This window comes from Caloenas nicobarica, chromosome 35, assembly GCF_036013445.1.
Source record: "Caloenas nicobarica isolate bCalNic1 chromosome 35, bCalNic1.hap1, whole genome shotgun sequence".
NCBI lineage: Eukaryota > Metazoa > Chordata > Aves > Columbiformes > Columbidae > Caloenas > Caloenas nicobarica.
The window spans coordinates 898776-917210 of record NC_088279.1 but is presented as its reverse complement, the minus strand read 5'-3'; the positions used below and the strand labels follow the sequence as shown (position 1 = coordinate 917210).

The 18435-nt window shown below is 45.3% G+C and overlaps 1 protein-coding gene and 16 non-coding genes across 17 annotated transcripts; 4 read left to right on the top strand and 13 right to left on the bottom strand.

Moving 5' to 3' along the window:
• Window positions 1-5777: 5777 nt before the first annotated feature.
• Window positions 5778-5850, bottom strand: TRNAK-CUU (transfer RNA lysine (anticodon CUU)). The gene has a single exon. It is a non-coding gene; the product is annotated as a tRNA-Lys (tRNA).
• Window positions 5851-7150: 1300 nt separating this feature from the next.
• TRNAK-CUU (transfer RNA lysine (anticodon CUU)) lies at window positions 7151-7223 on the bottom strand. The gene has a single exon. It is a non-coding gene; the product is annotated as a tRNA-Lys (tRNA).
• A 95-nt stretch (window positions 7224-7318) lies between these two features.
• TRNAE-CUC (transfer RNA glutamic acid (anticodon CUC)) lies at window positions 7319-7390 on the bottom strand. The gene has a single exon. It is a non-coding gene; the product is annotated as a tRNA-Glu (tRNA).
• A 1064-nt stretch (window positions 7391-8454) lies between these two features.
• On the bottom strand, window positions 8455-8527 carry TRNAV-AAC (transfer RNA valine (anticodon AAC)). The gene has a single exon. It is a non-coding gene; the product is annotated as a tRNA-Val (tRNA).
• Window positions 8528-8616: 89 nt separating this feature from the next.
• On the bottom strand, window positions 8617-8689 carry TRNAV-CAC (transfer RNA valine (anticodon CAC)). Its single transcript has one exon. It is a non-coding gene; the product is annotated as a tRNA-Val (tRNA).
• Window positions 8690-8765: 76 nt separating this feature from the next.
• On the bottom strand, window positions 8766-8838 carry TRNAV-CAC (transfer RNA valine (anticodon CAC)). The gene has a single exon. It is a non-coding gene; the product is annotated as a tRNA-Val (tRNA).
• Window positions 8839-8914: 76 nt separating this feature from the next.
• Window positions 8915-8987, bottom strand: TRNAV-CAC (transfer RNA valine (anticodon CAC)). The gene has a single exon. It is a non-coding gene; the product is annotated as a tRNA-Val (tRNA).
• A 75-nt stretch (window positions 8988-9062) lies between these two features.
• On the bottom strand, window positions 9063-9135 carry TRNAV-AAC (transfer RNA valine (anticodon AAC)). The gene has a single exon. It is a non-coding gene; the product is annotated as a tRNA-Val (tRNA).
• A 75-nt stretch (window positions 9136-9210) lies between these two features.
• On the bottom strand, window positions 9211-9283 carry TRNAV-AAC (transfer RNA valine (anticodon AAC)). Its single transcript has one exon. It is a non-coding gene; the product is annotated as a tRNA-Val (tRNA).
• Window positions 9284-9409: 126 nt separating this feature from the next.
• Window positions 9410-9481, bottom strand: TRNAE-UUC (transfer RNA glutamic acid (anticodon UUC)). The gene has a single exon. It is a non-coding gene; the product is annotated as a tRNA-Glu (tRNA).
• Window positions 9482-9702: 221 nt separating this feature from the next.
• On the top strand, window positions 9703-9774 carry TRNAE-UUC (transfer RNA glutamic acid (anticodon UUC)). The gene has a single exon. It is a non-coding gene; the product is annotated as a tRNA-Glu (tRNA).
• Window positions 9775-10002: 228 nt separating this feature from the next.
• TRNAV-CAC (transfer RNA valine (anticodon CAC)) lies at window positions 10003-10075 on the bottom strand. Its single transcript has one exon. It is a non-coding gene; the product is annotated as a tRNA-Val (tRNA).
• Window positions 10076-10341: 266 nt separating this feature from the next.
• TRNAK-CUU (transfer RNA lysine (anticodon CUU)) lies at window positions 10342-10414 on the top strand. The gene has a single exon. It is a non-coding gene; the product is annotated as a tRNA-Lys (tRNA).
• A 698-nt stretch (window positions 10415-11112) lies between these two features.
• Window positions 11113-11221, top strand: TRNAL-CAA (transfer RNA leucine (anticodon CAA)). The gene is made up of 2 exons: window positions 11113-11150; window positions 11176-11221. It is a non-coding gene; the product is annotated as a tRNA-Leu (tRNA).
• Window positions 11222-11454: 233 nt separating this feature from the next.
• TRNAV-CAC (transfer RNA valine (anticodon CAC)) lies at window positions 11455-11527 on the top strand. Its single transcript has one exon. It is a non-coding gene; the product is annotated as a tRNA-Val (tRNA).
• A 347-nt stretch (window positions 11528-11874) lies between these two features.
• Window positions 11875-11946, bottom strand: TRNAE-CUC (transfer RNA glutamic acid (anticodon CUC)). Its single transcript has one exon. It is a non-coding gene; the product is annotated as a tRNA-Glu (tRNA).
• Window positions 11947-12621: 675 nt separating this feature from the next.
• Window positions 12622-18418, bottom strand: LOC136000819 (E3 ubiquitin-protein ligase TRIM39-like). Its single transcript, XM_065654807.1, has 6 exons — window positions 18020-18418; window positions 15509-15604; window positions 15013-15243; window positions 14751-14773; window positions 14419-14537; window positions 12622-13130 (listed from the first exon to the last, which is right to left on the bottom strand). The coding sequence occupies exons 1-6, from the start codon at window positions 18416-18418 to the stop codon at window positions 12622-12624; spliced, it is 1377 nt and encodes a 458-aa protein (XP_065510879.1).
• Between the last annotated feature and the right edge of the window lie 17 nt (window positions 18419-18435).

Below are 18435 nucleotides of genomic sequence, written 5' to 3'. Positions count from 1 at the left end.
CAACATCTCTTGGATGGACAACTCAACGCCTGTTGACCCATTAGGGCATTTTGGGTGAAATAAATGCCCAATATCTATTCAATGTACCAATTGTTTATTCCTGGTGGCTTCCTGATGCTTCTTCTTCCCAACCCTTGGTGCAAAGTCCAAAAGTTCCTGGCTGTGCACAGAAAAAAATACGACATGACCTTGGCTTGTCCTCGGGGTATTAGCAGTAAGATCGTGTTCGGGGCCACGAGCTGCTCCCAAGACCACCAGGAATGCTGAGTGCGAAGAGACCTTAATAGGAACGTCCGCCTGGAGGAGGAGGAGAAAAAATAATACACACACACGAGCCAAATCCAGCTGCCAGTTATCGGTTTATTTCCCCAGAGCCGAAACCAGATCGGGGCTAATTCGGGGCGTTAAATCACGGGCGACGACCCCGCGGACGCGCCACGTGGGGCGGGACGGACCCCGCGGTCAGTCGGTGGGGTCGTCGCCCCACTCGTCGTTGCACAGGTCGGTCTCGCAGCACGAATATCGCGACGTCAGGCGGGACTCGGCGTCCGAGGCGCGCTCGCGGCCGCAGTTCAGGGCGGACGTGCAGCCCTGCTGGTAGTAGAGCGTCACCCGGCCTGCAGGGGGCGGTGCGGAGCGGGGCGGGGGGACGGGAGAAAGGGGTGATGACAAATCGTGAATAAAGAAAAAATAAATAAATTGAAAAGAGAAAATGGCAGAAAAAGAAAAGCGGAAAGTAGAAAGAAAAATTAGAACATAAAGAAATAAAAGAAAAAGATCATTTCAAGATAAAAAATGGAAAAAGAATGAACAGAACACGTAGAACACGTAGAACACGTAGAACACGTAGAACACGTAGAACACGTAGAACACGTAGAACACAACATGGAAAGAAGACACAACATGGAAAGAAGACACAACATGGAAAGAAGACACAACATGGAAAGAAGACACAACATGGAAAGAAGACACAACATGGAAAGAAGACACAACATGGAAAGAAGACACAACATGGAAAGAAGACACAACATGGAAAGAAGACACAACATGGAAAGAAGACAAAACATGGAAAGAAGACAAAACATGGAAAGAAGACAAAACATGGAAAGAAGACAAAACATGGAAAGAAGACAAAACATGGAAAGAAGACAAAACATGGAAAGAAGACAAAACATGGAAAGAAGACAAAACATGGAAAGAAGACAAAACATGGAAAGAAGACAAAACATGGAAAGAAGACAAAACATGGAAAGAAGACAAAACATGGAAAGAAGACAAAACATGGAAAGAAGACAAAACATGGAAAGAAGACAAAACATGGAAAGAAGACAAAACATAAACCAGAAAACATAGACAGACCAAAAAGAATAAAAACCATAAATAGAAAACATAGAAAATAGAAAACATAAAATAGAAAGAATAGAAAGAATAAAAGCAGAAAACAGAAAGAATAGAAAACCCAGAAAAGAAGAGAAAAATAATTAAAAATATAATAAAATAAATCAATATCAAAGCCCAGCAGTGGTTGACATTGAAGTTACCAGGTTGGACTTGATGACTCTTGTGGGTCCTTCCAACCTGGGACGTTCTACGATTCCAGGCGAGAAATGAGCCCCTTAAATCGCGCACCCCAATTAATTCCCACCTCGCTCGTTTTAATTAAGAGAAAGCACTAAATGAGGCGTGCACACACACAAAAAAAATAACATTTTCCTCAGGAGAAGAATTTATCTAAAAATGACTTTTTTTTTTTCACCCTACGTAGGGCAACCTCAACCAGAGAAGGATTTTGCCCCCTCGCTTTATCCCTTCCCCACGTCGCGTTAATTCCGGCGCCCCCCGTTAATTCCAAAAATCGGTTTAATTTGCCCCGAACGAGGAGGTTCCGACGCACCCAGGGAAGTTTTGACGATGGCGCATTTTTCCCTCCGCTCGCACGTCGTCTCGTTCGCCCCCCGGAAACACCCGACGAACGGGATCTTGTATTTACAGACCTTGCACCGAAGGGCCTCAACTGCAGGAAAAAGAGCCAAAAACCCCACGAATTTGGGGTTCCTTCGTTCAGAGTTTGGCCTCGAAGACCCCTGAGGGGATGAAGAGGCCACCGGGGGAGCGGCCGTTAATTAAAAACCCGCTAATGTCAATTAAAGACCCGCTAATGCCAATTAAAGACCCGCTAATGCCAATAAAAAATGGGTTAAGGTCAATTGAAGACCCGCTAATGTCAATTAAAGACCCGCTAATGTCAATTAAAGACCCGCTAATGTCAATTAAAAATTGGTTAAGGTCAATTAAAGACCCGCTAATGTCAATTAAAGACCCGCTAATGTCAATTAAAGACCCGCTAATGTCAATTAAAAATGGGTTAAGGTCAATTGAAGACCCGCTAATGTCAATTAAAGACCCGCTAATGCCAATAAAAAATGGGTTAAGGTCAATTGAAGACCCGCTAATGTCAATTAAAGACCCGCTAATGTCAATTAAAAATTGGTTAAGGTCAATTAAAGACCCACTAATGTCAATTAAAAATTGGTTAAGGTCAATTAAAGACCCACTAATGCCAATTAAAGACCCCCTAATGCCAATTAAAGACCCCCTAATGCCAATCAAAGACTCCCTAATGCCAATCAAAGACTCCCTAATGCCAATTAAAGACCCCCTAATGCCAATTAAAGACCCGCTAACGAGAGCCCTTGGACACGTCAACCTCCTTGGCCAACGCACAGCCTTGGGTGACCAACCCAGACTACAGACAATAAATGTGGATATTTCCCCCTGCCCTTTATTGATATTGACATTAATATTGATTTTAATTGTAAATTTAATTAGTACTTAATGACTATTAAAGCCCATTTGGGTGGGATTTCACCGGGACCCTCCGCTCACCGAGTGCGACGCACAGGACAAGGGTCAGACCCACAGAAAGAACCTTCATCCTGGGACGCGTGCAACTCCGGGGGTTTATTAATCCCTGTAACGAGTTTCCGCCGTGATTGGCCTTCCCGGAGAAAAAAATAAAATAGGGGAAACAAGAGAGACGGGGGGGAAATAATAAAGAATAGAGACGGGGGGGAAATAATAAAGAATAGAGACGGGGGGGGGAAATAATAAAGAATAGAGACGGGGGGGGGAAATAATAAAGAATAGAGACGGGGGGGGGGAAATAATAAAGAATAGAGACGGGGGGGGGGAAATAATAAAGAATAGAGACGGGGGGGGAAATAATAAAGAATAGAGACGGGGGGGGGAAATAATAAAGAATAGAGACGGGGGGGGGAAATAATAAAGAATAGAGACGGGGGGGGAAATAATAAAGAATAGAGATGGGGGGGGGAAATAATAAAGAATAGAGACGGGGGGGGGAAATAATAAAGAATAGAGACGGGGGGGGGAAATAATAAAGAATAGAGACGGGGGGGAAATAATAAAGAATAGAGACGGGGGGGGAAATAATAAAGAATAGAGACGGGGGGGGGAAATAATAAAGAATAGAGACGGGGGGGGGAAATAATAAAGAATAGAGACGGGGGGGGGAAATAATAAAGAATAGAGACGGGGGGGGGAAATAATAAAGAATAGAGACGGGGGGGGGAAATAATAAAGAATAGAGACGGGGGGGGGAAATAATAAAGAATAGAGACGGGGGGGGAAATAATAAAGAATAGAGACGGGGGGGGGAAATAATAAAGAATAGAGACGGGGGGGGGAAATAATAAAGAATAGAGACGGGGGGGGAAATAATAAAGAATAGAGACGGGGGGGGGAAATAATAAAGAATAGAGACGGGGGGGGGAAATAATAAAGAATAGAGACGGGGGGGGAAATAATAAAGAATAGAGACGGGGGGGGGAAATAATAAAGAATAGAGACGGGGGGGGAAATAATAAAGAATAGAGACGGGGGGGGAAATAATAAAGAATAGAGACGGGGGGGAAATAATAAAGAATAGAGACGGGGGGGGGAAATAATAAAGAATAGAGACGGGGGGGGGAAATAATAAAGAATAGAGACGGGGGGGGGAAATAATAAAGAATAGAGACGGGGGGGGGAAATAATAAAGAATAGAGACGGGGGGGGAAATAATAAAGAATAGAGACGGGGGGGGAAATAATAAAGAATAGAGACGGGGGGGGGAAATAATAAAGAATAGAGACGGGGGGGGGAAATAATAAAGAATAGAGACGGGGGGGGGAAATAATAAAGAATAGAGACGGGGGGGGGAAATAATAAAGAATAGAGACGGGGGGGGAAATAATAAAGAATAGAGACGGGGGGGGAAATAATAAAGAATAGAGACGGGGGGGGAAATAATAAAGAATAGAGACGGGGGGGGAAATAATAAAGAATAGAGACGGGGGGGGAAATAATAAAGAATAGAGACGGGGGGGGAAATAATAAAGAATAGAGACGGGGGGGGAAATAATAAAGAATAGAGACGGGGGGGGAATAAAAGAATAGAGACGGGGGGGGAATAAAAGAATAGACACGGGGGGGAATAAAAGAATAGACACGGGGGGGAATAAAAGAATAGAGACGGGGGGGAATAAAAGAATAGAGACGGGGGGGAATAAAAGAATAGAGACGGGGGGGGATAAATAATAGAGACGGGGGGGGATAAATAATAGAGACGGGGGGGGATAAATAATAGAGACGGGGGGGGATAAATAATAGAGATGGGGGGGGATAAATAATAGAGACGGGGGGGGATAAATAACAGAGACGGGGGGGGATAAATAACAGAGACGGGGGGAAATGGATAGATGGGGGAGAAAAGAGAAAAGAAAAAGGGGGGGGAAAGGAAAGAAAAAGGGGGGGAAGGAAAAGAAAAAGGGGGGGAAGGAAAAGAAAAAGGGGGGGAAGGAAAAGAAAAAGGGGGGAAAAGAAAAGAAAAGGGGGGAAAAAGAAAAGAAAAAGGGGGGAAAAAGAAAAGAAAAAGGGGGGAAAAAGAAAAGAAAAAGGGGGGAAAAGAAAAGAAAAAGGGGGGAAAAAGAAAAGAAAAAGGGGGGAAAAAGAAAAGAAAAAGGGGGGAAAAAGAAAAGAAAAAGGGGGGAAAAAGAAAAGAAAAAGGGGGGAAAAGAGAAAAGAAAAAGGGGGGGAAAAAGAAAAGAAAAAGGGGGGGAAAGAAAAGAAAAAGGGGGGGGAAAAGAAAAGAAAAAGGGGGGGGGAAAGAAAAGAAAAAGGGGGGGGGAAAGAAAAGAAAAAGGGGGGGGGAAAGAAAAGAAAAAGGGGGGGAAAGAAAAGAAAAAGGGGGGGGAAAGAAAAGAAAAAGGGGGGGGAAAGAAAAGAAAAAGGGGGGGGAAAGAAAAGAAAAAGGGGGGGGAAAGAAAAGAAAAAGGGGGGGGAAAGAAAAGAAAAAGGAGGGGGAAAAGAAAAGAAAAAGGGGGGGAAAAAAAAGAAAACGAGAAAACCCAAGACGCACACAAAGAACCCCAAACCAAACAAACCCACAACACCCAACCAAACCCAAAAGCACAGACAAAACCCTCCCAGTGCAGATATTTCTGGGGTCCCTTTTGGTGTAAAACAAGCAGAGAAAATTGAAACGCGTTATTAAACAACCCCCCAAAGCTGAAATCAGACAATCCCACCTCTCCGCTCTATTAATTTTAATTGCCGCGCTTTCGAGGCACAAATCTCCCAAGCGAATAAAATTACTTTACGAGCAAAAACCTCCACGTTTCTTTATTTTTTTTTTAAGACGCTTCCACCTCCTGCTTAGAAACAGCGCCAGAAAGAGGCAAGTTTGGGTAAATAAAGGGAAAAACAAAAAATTCAAGCGCCCAACGTGGGGCTCGAACCCACGACCCTGAGATTAAGAGTCTCATGCTCTACCGACTGAGCTAGCCGGGCTCCTCGAAAAAAAAAATTCAATTTCTGCTTTTTTTCCCAGTTCTGACCTCGCAAAACGCCCAATTCTACGAGTATTAAAAAATCGAGATAATTTTTCTGCAAAAACGCGCAACGAAGATGTTGAAAAGTCAAAAAAAACACACCCCAAAAAAAGGGTTTCTTACCCGATTCCGCTTCTCCGAGGCCGGAGCATCCGCGCGTCTCTTTATCCCTTTATCTCTGGGCTGATCCAGGACCTGAACGACCTCGAAAATCAATTGTTTGGTGGGACATTGTTCGGTGGAAACAATGGTCCTGCTCCCAGCTGGGCAAACACGGAGCCAGGATCTACAATCATTAATTACGCGGCTAATTACCGGCTCTGGGGACCTTTAATTTCCCTTTCTTTGCAGAGAAAATCCACCCCCTGGCTCCCAACGTTGGAGTCAACCCAAGGTTGACCTTGAAGGAAAGACCCAAAGAGGCGCATTTTATGGATTTAACGCAATTTTATAGATTTAACCCAACAAAAATTACGCTTGGACTCAATGTTCTTGAGCATTTCTTCCAACTTCAGTGATTCTGCAATTCTATAATAATTCTGCAATTCTATTATAATTCTGCAATTCTATTATAATTCTGCAATTCTATTATAATTCTGCAATTCTATTATAATTCTGCAATTCTATTATAATTCTGCAATTCTATTATAATTCTGCAATTCTATTATAATTCTGCAATTCTATTATAATTCTGCAATTCTATTATAATTCTGCAATTCTATTATAATTCTGCAATTCTATTATAATTCTGCAATTCTATTATAATTCTGCAATTCTATTATAATTCTGCAATTCTATTATAATTCTGCAATTCTATTATAATTCTGCAATTCTATAATTCTGCAATTCTATAATTCTGCAATTCTATAATTCTGCAATTCTATAATTCTATAAGTCAGTGCTCCAATATACGGCGTTAAATATAAGAAAATAAGGTATTATTTTTTTTCCCCCGTATGGTGCTATAAACTGAAAAATGTGGGATTTTTCGGGCTTTTTGGTCCAGCAGGTAACATCCCACCCTTCACCTGGGGTTGCATTTAATTATTATTATAATTATTACTATTATTATTACTGTTATTATCATTCTGATCTGGGGAGGTTTGCGGGGCTCGAAAACTGCATAAAGCAATAATAAATAAAGAAAAAAGGCGGGGGGAAGGGAAGGAGCTGCATCTCCAAAAAGCGCTGAAACAGCCCCAAACTTTTCGGCAGGATTGAAAATTAAAAATCAATAATTTTTCTTCTTCAAAACCAACCGCCCAGCGTGGGGCTCGAACCCACGACCCTGAGATTAAGAGTCTCATGCTCTACCGACTGAGCTAGCCGGGCTGTGGTAGAATACGTGTGGTGCAGCCGCCATGAAACAATTCTTTAAAAAAAATTAAAATAAAATTTGAAATTCTAAAATATATAAAATTTAATTCTTCCCTGACCGGGAATCGAACCCGGGCCGCGGCGGTGAGAGCGCCGAATCCTGACCACTAGACCACCAGGGAACGACGAAAACGGGTCTTTTTCCCCCAAATCTAACGCCAGAAATGGGGCGCGCAAAATATTTTGCGAGGATTTCCGCACATTTTCCCTTCGCGGCCAAGCGGTAAAATCCTCCCGACCCACCGAGTCCTTGGGATTCGTGAGAATTCCAAATAATTTCCTCATTTTTTAAGTATTTTCCCGCTGCCTTTTCCCTTGCAGGCTCTGAATTTCCGGAAATAAAAAATGAAAATACGAACGGCAAAACCGCAGTGATGTAGGTCAGCGGCGAGCGGGGAAAAAACAGATTTAACGACCCAAATTTAATCGAATTTGGAGCTCGAGGTTTTGGCCGCGATTCCAGGTCACGTCCCCAGAACGAATAATTCCGTGTAGGAGCAGGAAAGCAGGGCTGAAAAGCCCGATTTTCCTTCTTTTTGGCTCATTCGTGGGATGAATTAATACAAAAATGCATGGGGGAGGAGGGAAAAAAAAAAAAAAAAATCTCTTTTTTAAAGCAGAATCGTCTATTTTGGGTAAAATACCCAAGAACTGAGCTGAGCCGCAAGATGAGGACGGGAAAAAAAAAAAATCACCCCTGAGCGAGAGGAAGAGTCAAGAAATATTTAAAAGATTTAATTAATACTTAAATAAAAGAAACGGCAGCGTCCCAGCAACAAAACCACCACGCAGCAGGGAAAAAAAAAAAAAAAATCCCATTTATTTTTTGCGTATAACCCCCGATTTTGGATAATTCCCACCTGTTCGGGACCTGAGCGAGGGCAGCAGGAAAATCCGCGGTCGGGGCATCAAAAAAAGTGAAATTCGCCAGGATTTGAGTTTAAATAGAGCCCATCGGCAGGGGCACCAAAAAAGGTGAAATTTGCCAGGATTTGAGCTTAAATAGAGCCCATCGGCAGGGGCGGGGGCACCAAAAAAGGTGAAATTTGCTAGGATTTGAGCTTAAATAGCCCATCGGCAGGGGTGGGGCTGGTCGGCGTCGTTACTGTTAATTAGCGCCCTCGTTAATGTTAATTAGCGCCCTCAGCTGGGCAGAGAATTGGGGAAAAAAAATCTTAAAATTAGGTGTTTCTGCCTGGTTTCGAACCAGGGACCTTTCGCGTGTTAGGCGAACGTGATAACCACTACACTACAGAAACGCGCACACGTGTCTCCCGGAGCTCGTTTTAGGTGAAATTCTTGAAAATGTGCGAACTAGAGAACGAAAAAAAAAATTTTTAAAATTCACTGTTTCTGCCCGGTTTCGAACCGGGGACCTTTCGCGTGTGAGGCGAACGTGATAACCACTACACTACAGAAACGGGGTGAGTTTGCAATTTTGCACCGCGTGTGAAATAAACTCTAAAATCACCCCCCAAAAAAGTCCTAAAAATTTACTGTTTCTGCCTGGTTTCGAACCAGGGACCTTTCGCGTGTGAGGCGAACGTGATAACCACTACACTACAGAAACGCGCTGGATTTGCACTTTTGCACCGCGTGTGAAATAAACTCTAAAATCACCCCCCAAAAAAGTCCTAAAAATTTGCTGTTTCTGCCTGGTTTCGAACCAGGGACCTTTCGCGTGTGAGGCGAACGTGATAACCACTACACTACAGAAACGCGCTGGATTTGCACTTTTGCACCGCGTGTGAAATAAACTCTAAAATCACCCCCCAAAAAGTCCTAAAAATTTACTGTTTCTGCCTGGTTTCGAACCAGGGACCTTTCGCGTGTTAGGCGAACGTGATAACCACTACACTACAGAAACGGGGTGAGTTTGCAATTTTGCACCGCGTGTGAAATAAACTCTAAAATCACCCCCCAAAAAGTCCTAAAAATTTACTGTTTCTGCCTGGTTTCGAACCAGGGACCTTTCGCGTGTTAGGCGAACGTGATAACCACTACACTACAGAAACGGGGTGGTTTTCTTTCAAAATTCCCCCCAAATTTTGCCAAATGGCCTTTTTTTTTTTGTAGCCATCCACACGCCGCGGAGCAAAATTAATAATTTTTAAAGAATTTACTCTGTTTCTCGACGGACTTTCCCTGACCGGGAATCGAACCCGGGCCACGGCGGTGAAAGCGCCGGATCCTGACCACTAGACCACCAGGGAGAGCTGGTTTGGGGCAAAACACCGATTTTTAATTATTTTTAATTATTTCTTAAGTATTTTCTCTCTTTGCAATATTGGTTGAAATTAATTTTGCTATTTTTGAGTTAATTCCGTGGCCGGGGCAAAGCGGCTCCTGTCGGGTTGATGGAAGACAAGAAATTTGGGGGGGAAATTTTGCAGAGAAAAACGATGAAAACGGTAAAATTTGGGCAAAACCCAGCTCCCTGGTGGTCTAGTGGTCAGGATTCGGCGCTTTCACCGCCGCGGCCCGGGTTCGATTCCCGGTCAGGGAAACCTCAAATTATTTTATCCTCAAAATTAAACTGAATTTCTAAATCCCCTCCCATCTCCGCTGGATTTCTACATTTCTCTTAAAAAAACTAACACGCAATTCCAAATCCCCCACCTGCGCCTTTTGCCCTAAATACGTATTTTTTGCAAACGCGGCCATTCCGGAATTTGGAGGAATATTGATCCGCAAAATACATGAAAAAGGAATTAAAAATGAAAATATTTGTGGCTGTTTCTGCCCGGTTTCGAACCGGGGACCTTTCGCGTGTGAGGCGAACGTGATAACCACTACACTACAGAAACGCGCTGCGCCCCCTTTGGGACTCCCCGTGCCCTCAGCTGTATCTTTAACCATCATTTTTTGGGACCAAAAATAAAAAATAAAGCAGCTTTTTCCCCGAATTCAAGCGAAATTCCACCTTCCCGCCGCTGTTATTTCTCCAAGCGGGACGCGTTTAATTCCCCCAAAATTTACGTAAATGCCAAAAATCTCATCGCTGGACTCTGGGCGGGGGGTGAAACCACCAGAATCCCACACCAAAATGAGGAGAAAAAAGGGGTTTTTGGGAGCCCGGCTAGCTCAGTCGGTAGAGCATGAGACTCTTAATCTCAGGGTCGTGGGTTCGAGCCCCACGTTGGGCGATTAATTAATTTTTTCCCCCATGACTCAGCTGAAAATTATTCCCGACCTCCCGGTGCTCCCCGATAATCACCATAAAACCCCAAATTAAACCAAGGTAAAATAAAAATTTGTTTTTAGCATCGCCGTCTTGCCTTCTTTTTCCGGCCCGAATTCGGCACCACCAGGAGGAAAAATAAAATTTGTAGAAAAAATCAAATAAAAGTTGATTTTTAGCATCGCTATCTCGCCTTTTTCTGGCCCAAATTCGGCACCGCCAGGAAGAGAATTAAAAGCAAATAAATTCGGGTAAAATAAATTTTTTAGCGTCGCTATTTTGCATTTTCTGGCCCAAATTCGGCACCGCCGGGAAGAGAATTAAAAGCAAATAAATTCGGGTAAAATAAATTTTTTAGTGTCGCTGTTTTGTATTTTCTGGCCCAAATTCGGCACCGCCGGGAAGAGAATTAAAAGCAAATAAATTCGGGTAAAATAAATTTTTTAGCGTCGCTATTTTGTATTTTCTGGCCCAAATTCGGCACCGCCAGGAAGAGAATTAAAAGCAAATAAATTCGGGTAAAATAAATTTTTTAGCGTCGCTGTTTTGTATTTTCTGGCCCAAATTTGGCACCGCCGGGAAGAGAATTAAAAGCAAATAAATTCGGGTAAAATAAATTTTTTAGCGTCGCTATTTTGTATTTTCTGGCCCAAATTTGGCACCGTCAGGATGGCCGAGTGGTCTAAGGCGCCAGACTCAAGGTTCTGCCTTCCCGCAGGTTGGGGATTCTGGTCTCCGCATGGAGGCGTGGGTTCAAATCCCACTCCTGACAGGTGCAGTTTTTGTGCAAAATCCCCCCAAAAATCTAATTTTCCCCTTTCCGCCTCTCCCTCCGGCCGAGACCACCCAGCACTGTGCGTTCACACCGCAAAAATTGATTTATTCGGTGTTTTCTTCCTCCATGGAAGGGCGCAATAGGGCGAATTTCACTTTTACGGAATCCTTTTATTTTTTCAATCGCATTTAATCCTTTTTTTTTGGAATTTTGCAAACCGAACCCAGCGCGTTTCTGTAGTGTAGTGGTTATCACGTTCGCCTCACACGCGAAAGGTCCCCGGTTCGAAACCGGGCAGAAACAGCTACTTTTGCCCCCTTTCTTTCTTTTATTTAGGTGATAATTTATTTTTTTATTCCTCCCTTTATTTTTTTTATTTTTCCCCCTAAAAAATACTTTCTTTTCCATTCCTCCCGGGTTTTTGCACGATTAGGAGCTTTGGATAAATATTTCTCGCTAAATAAAATTTCTCCAAAAAAAAAAAAAAAAATTTCAAATTTTAAATTGTAAATACTTCTGAGTAACAAACGACACATTGGAGGGGACATCTTGCCGCGTGGGAAGGTACAGGAATAAAAAGAGGAGCTGGGGGATCTTTCTAAGAGGGGGTTATAATAAAAAAAAAATTATTTCCCAAAAAAATATAATTCTTCCCTGACCGGGAATCGAACCCGGGCCGCGGCGGTGAGAGCGCCGAATCCTAACCACTAGACCACCAGGGAGGCCACATGTGCTGTATTAAAATTATTACTTTTTTTGTGCTTTTTTTCCTGTTTTCGGCAGTTTTTTTAATCCTTCATCATTGCGGTTCAGGCACAAAAGTCCCAAAACAAACGGGACTTTTAAAAAAATTTTAAAATTAATTAATTACGGGGCGTGCGGCGGCTTCCAGAAGGGATTTGCGTATCCTTGGGTGTTGTGAGGATATTTTTCAATTATCCGCTGCTAATTAGGGCCAAGCTGAGCCCGAGGCTGCTGCTCAATGAGAGGTTAAAGCCAAGTCTGCCTTGAGAAGGGTTTATTTCTCTCGGTTTTAGGCCGTTGAGTCATTTCTGGATGGGATAAATTACAATTTTTGGGTGGCGGGAGAGAAAAATGGGAACGAGCTAAACGTGTTTTCAGCTCAGCTCTATCCCGGAGAGGTTTTTCCAAAGGGGTTTCTGGGTGTAAATCACCGGCAAAGCCGCCCGATAGCAGAGAAATTATTTTTGGGGGGTCAGCGGAGCAGCCCCCAACAAGCTCTGACCCAACCGACGCTTCTCGTTGACGTGAAGGGGAAAAAAACACGAGAATTTTGAGAATCTTCCATCCCGGACGGCGCGTTGTTCAGGCCCCCAAAAGCCATTTTTTGGGGGCGATGAGCCCCAAATTCGAGCGGGCGCCGCCCCCCGCGGGGCTCAAGGCCACAGCGTGAATTGACAATCCCTCCCCAGGCAGAGCAAGGGGAGGATTTTCTCCCCCTCGAAATCCACCGGGGGGTACGCGAAAATCGGCGCCTCCTCCCCGGCGTCGAAAAACGCCACCCGGCCCGCGTCGTAATCCACGAAAACCCCGATTTTTCGGGGGGCGGCGGGCAGGGGGACGGCGGGCGACGCCAGGGCCTGGTAGCGGCTCCCGCATCGTCCCAGCGCCCAAATCCCGGCCTCGGGTTTAACGCTAAGCCGGCCTTTCCTCCCCAGCGACGCCTTGGCCACCCCGACGGCCCAGGCGTCCCCGTCCCCAACCGCCACCTCCCAGTATCGCCTCCCGCCCGCAAAACCCTCGCGCCCCAGGACGCAACGGGACGAGTCGAAGCGCTCGGGGTTGTCGGGGACGTGGCGTCGGGCGTCCCCAAATCTCACGCGTTTTAAATCCTCCGACAGGACCAGCCGCGGATGCGCCGTGTCGGGGTCCAGGGTCAGGCTCGCTGGGGAATGGAAACAAGACAAACGTCAACCCTCAAACTCATTAAAGTCACTTTTTTTCCCCCTATTTTTTCCCCCCACAGCTCAACCCCGGGGTGCTCCAGCTCCCCAGTCCCTGATCAGAAAAATGGTTTTATGCCCATGAGCAAGATCCGAAAAGCAGAAAACACATGAGCTTGATCTAGACTAAAAGCAAGGCCTAGAAACGTCCATATTTTTGCTGGGATTAAAAACAAGGCCTCAAAGTTTGGATTATTTTTGCTGGGAATAAAAGAATGCCCTTGAAATGTGGATTTTTTTTGCTGGGAGTAAAAGAAAGGCCCTGAAATTCGGTTTCTTTTTGCTGGGATTAAAAACAAGGCCTTGAAATGTTGATATTTTTGCTGGGATTAAAAACAAGGCCTCAAAGTTTGGATTAATTTTGCTGGGAATAAAAGAATGGCCTTGAAATGTGGATTATTTTTGCTGGGAGTAAAAGAAAGGCCCTGAAATTCGGTTTCTTTTTGCTGGGATTAAAAACAAGGCCTAGAAATGTCGATATTTTTGCTGGGATTAAAAACAAGGCCTCAAAGTTTGGATTATTTTTGCTGGGAATAAAAGAATGGCCTTGAAATGTGGACTATTTTTGCTGGGAGTAAAAGAAAGGCCCTGAAATTCGGTTTCTTTTTGCTGGGATTAAAAACAAGGCCTTGAAATGTCGATATTTTTTCTGGGATTAAAAACAAGGCCTCAAAGTTTGGATTATTTTTGCTGGGAGTAAAAGAAAGGCCCTGAAATTCGGTTTCTTTTTGCTGGGATTAAAAACAAGGCCTCAAAGTTTGGATTATTTTTGCTGGGAATAAAAGAATGGCCTTGAAATGTGGATTCTTTTTGCTGGGGGTAAAAGCGAGGCCTTGAAATTTGGATTATTTTTTGCTGGGAATAAAAGAAAGGCCTTGACATGTGGTTTATTTTTTGCTGGGAGCAAAAGCAAAGCCCCGAAATTTGGATTATTTTTTCTGGGGGTAAAAGCAAGGTCTTGAAACGTCGATTATTTCCACTGGGATTAAAAGCAAGGCCTTGAAACATGGATTATTTTTTCTGGGAGTAAAAGCAAGGCCTTGAAATGTAGATTATTTTTGCTTAGATTAGAAGCAAGGCCTTGACGTGTGCACATTTTTGGTGGGAGTCTCCAGACCTTTGAAAAGAGGAAAGAAAGCCTCAGGTGTCCCCTAACTTTGGGGTTTTTTTGAAGTTTCCATGTGGAAATATTTGCAATTTTCACCTTCGGTCTCAGTCGGAGACCCGTACCTCTGAATTTCATCAGCATCTCCTTGAGGGCAACATTTTTTGGAGGAAAAGAGGAGGTGGGTAGATCTTCCAGCTCAGGAGATGTCTCTGCTGGCTTCTGGGCACCATCCTCCTCAAGCCTGGAAAGAAGAAAATAACGTTTTTCTGATAATATTTCCTTCGCTCGTGGACGTCACCATGCACTGACCGATTTTCAACTGGTGTCCCTTCCGACTCAGGACATTCTATGATCCTTAGGAAGAAATAAGTGGAGGTTTTGGAGTCCACCAGGGTCACCACCGCAGGGATAAAGGGCATTAACACCTCAAGGAGACGTGAAAGGAGCCGCAAACCTGCTCAAGATGCTTCTGCTGTCCTACAAATAAAGACAAGAGAAGGAACGTTGGGTCAGAGCAAAGTTGGCTGATGGCGAGCAAAATAATAACAAAATATTCAAGTGGGCAGTTGGGTGCTTGTGGTCACTTAAGAAAATGTTGTTGTGTTTTTTTTTTTTTTAAAGAAAGGTTTGAAAGATGCTTTTTAAAAGGAGTATTTTGAATTAATTTGACCAGTGGCACCAGGTCTTGGCCAAGGTTGAGTCTTCGGAGGTCTCACCTGCAGGAATTCGCACGCCGGCTGCCGACACTTCTCCTCCAGCTCGCGGATCCGCTCGTCGATGGAGGACACGTCCCCCAAGAGCCCGTTGACCTTCTCCTCCTTCCTCTTCACGATCTCCCGGTCCAGCTGGGCCAGCCGGTCCAACAGGAGGCGCTCCTGCCCCTCCAAAACCCGGCGCAACTCCTTGAATTGGGACGTCACCTTTTGCCGCTCCGTTTCCACCCGCTCCTGCCGCGAGGAAGGGGGAAAACGAGGCGAGAAAGATCGAAACGGGCGATTCCCGTCTTCTGTACTCGTCAGCGGGAGGAATCTTGGAACGCGCCCCGCTCGTGAGCAAATCGAGGAAGAAAAAGGCCAACGGTAACCTGGCAAAACCCAACGCACGCTCCCGGCCCGCTCAGATGTACGAGGAGCAGGAGACACGGGGAAAACGGGAGTTGTTTTTAATTCTAATCAAGAAAGCCGTCGCCACCTGAGGACAACAGGCACTTACGAGGAACGCGTGGCTTTTCCCTTCCTCAGCCGCCTTCAGCCCCAGCAGCTTCTCCCTCCTGTCCTTCAGGACCTGCACGTGGGCCTGGAGTTTCTCCTGGGCGAAGGAAAAACACCACAAAGACATGGAGACCATTACGTCTGCGGCGAGAGCCAATTTTTCTTCTTGCTTTCGGAAAAATCGGTTTTCAACGGCAACGTGCGCGCGACGGAACGGGAGCACGGGCCGTAGAACCCAACCCCGCCTTGTCCACGGAAGACGAGGCTCTTAGGGACATGGGTTAGCGCTAGAGTTGGGTTCATGGTTGGACTCGATGATCCCGGGGGTCTTGATCCTCTTCAAAAGAAAAATCTATGAAAGCAAGACCGGGATCCTCTTCCAAAGAAAATTCTACGAAAGGAAGACCGGGATCCTCTTCCAAAGAAAGAAAATTCTATGAAAGGAAGACCGGGATCCTCTTCCAAAGAAAGAAAATTCTATGAAAGGAAGACCGGGATCCTCTTCCAAAGAAAGAAAATTCTATGAAAGGAAGACCGGGATCCTCTTCCAAAGAAAATTCTACGAAAGGAAGACCGGGATCCTCTTCCAAAGAAAATTCTACGAAAGGAAGACCGGGATCCTCTTCCAAAGAAAGAAAATTCTACGAAAGGAAGACCGGGATCCTCTTCCAAAGAAAATTCTACGAAAGGAAGATCGGGATCCTCTTCCAAAGAAAATTCTACGAAAGGAAGACTGGGATCCTCTTCCAAAGAAAATTCTGTGAAAGGAAGACCGGGATCCTCTTCCAAAGAAAATTCTATGAAAGGAAGACCGGGATCCTCTTCCAAAGAAAATTCTACGAAAGGAAGACCGGGATCCTCTTCCAAAGAAAATTCTATGAAAGGAAGACCGGGATCCTCTTCCAAAGAAAATTCTACGAAAGGAAGACCGGGATCCTCTTCCAAAGAAAATTCTACGAAAGGAAGACCAGGATCCTCTTCCAAAGAAAATTGTATGAAAGGAAGACCGGGATCCTCTTCCAAAGAAAATTCTATGAAAGGAAGACCGGGATCCTCTTCCAAAGAAAGAAAATTCTACGAAAGGAAGACCGGGATCCTCTTCCAAAGAAAATTCTACGAAAGGAAGACCGGGATCCTCTTCCAAAGAAAATTGTATGAAAGGAAGACCGGGATCCTCTCCCAAAGAAAATTCTATGAAAGGAAGACCGGGATCCTCTTCCAAAGAAAATTCTACGAAAGGAAGACCGGGATCCTCTTCCAAAGAAAATTCTACGAAAGGAAGACCGGGATCCTCTTCCAAAGAAAGAAAATTCTACGAAAGGAAGACCGGGATCCTCTTCCAAAGAAAATTCTACGAAAGGAAGATCGGGATCCTCTTCCAAAGAAAATTCTACGAAAGGAAGACTGGGATCCTCTTCCAAAGAAAATTCTACGAAAGGAAGACCGGGATCCTCTTCCAAAGAAAATTCTATGAAAGGAAGACCGGGATCCTCTTCCAAAGAAAATTCTACGAAAGGAAGACCGGGATCCTCTTCCAAAGAAAATTCTATGAAAGGAAAACCGGGATCCTCTTCCAAAGAAAATTCTACGAAAGGAAGACCGGGATCCTCTTCCAAAGAAAATTCTACGAAAGGAAGACCAGGATCCTCTTCCAAAGAAAATTGTATGAAAGGAAGACCGGGATCCTCTTCCAAAGAAAATTCTATGAAAGGAAGACCGGGATCCTCTTCCAAAGAAAGAAAATTCTACGAAAGGAAGACCGGGATCCTCTCCCAAAGAAAATTCTACGAAAGGAAGACCGGGATCCTCTTCCAAAGAAAATTCTACGAAAGGAAGACCGGGATCCTCTTCCAAAGAAAATTCTACGAAAGGAAGACCGGGATCCTCTTCCAAAGAAAATTCTACGAAAGGAAGACCGGGATCCTCTCCCAAAGAAAATTCTACGAAAGGAAGACCGGGATCCTCTTCCAAAGTAAATTCTACGAAAGGAAGACCGGGATCCTCTTCCAAAGAAAATTCTACGAAAGGAAGACCGGGATCCTCTTCCAAAGAAAATTCTACGAAAGGAAGACCGGGATCCTCTTCCAAAGAAAATTCTACGAAAGGAAGACCGGGATCCTCTTCCAAAGAAAATTCTACGAAAGGAAGACCTGGATCCTCTTCCAAAAACAACTGTTCCCTGATTCTACGAAAGGAAGAGCGGGTTTTGTTGTGGACGTCTACATGAAGCATCTCCTGCACCCCGAAATGTCCAAGACAAGACAGCTGCCCCTGCTTTGAGGTGCAGGTTGAGCTGGAAGATCTCCTGGTCTCCTTCCCACCACGATTCATCCGAGGCCACCACGGGGCGGCCAAAAACGGGGGAGCGCAGAGCAAGCGGCGTCGGGTCCCTTCCACCCCGACGCGAAAACAGGCCGAAAGGGCTGGAAATGCGAAATATCTACGAGGAGAACGACCCGCGGGGTGAAGCTCCTTGAGCCCATCCCCTGCTCCCCAAGGGCAACCCCAAAACCTTGCGCTCCTCGGCGGCCTCCTCGGCGGGGGCCACGGCGTGGAGCCGGTGGGCCGGGGTCTCCCTGCAGACCAAGCAGATGAGGGTCTGGTCGTCCTCGCAGAAGAGCTTCAGAAGCTCGCGGTGCTGGGGGCACCGCGCGTCCCCTCCCCGCGCCGCCCTCAGGCTCAACCTCTCGGCCACCTCGATGATTTTCGCCAGCTCCCGGTTGGGCCTCAGTTTCTTCTCCGGCGCCGCTTCGTGGCACCGGGGACACGGGAAATTGTCCCGGTTGCCCCCCCAGCAGCGGGTGATGCAGGCGCGGCAGAAGTTGTGGCCGCAGTGGATGGACACGGGGTCTCGGAAGAGGCCGCGGCACACGGAGCACGAGGCCTCGTCGCGGAAGCTCTGGGCGGCCATGGCGAGGACGAGGAGCA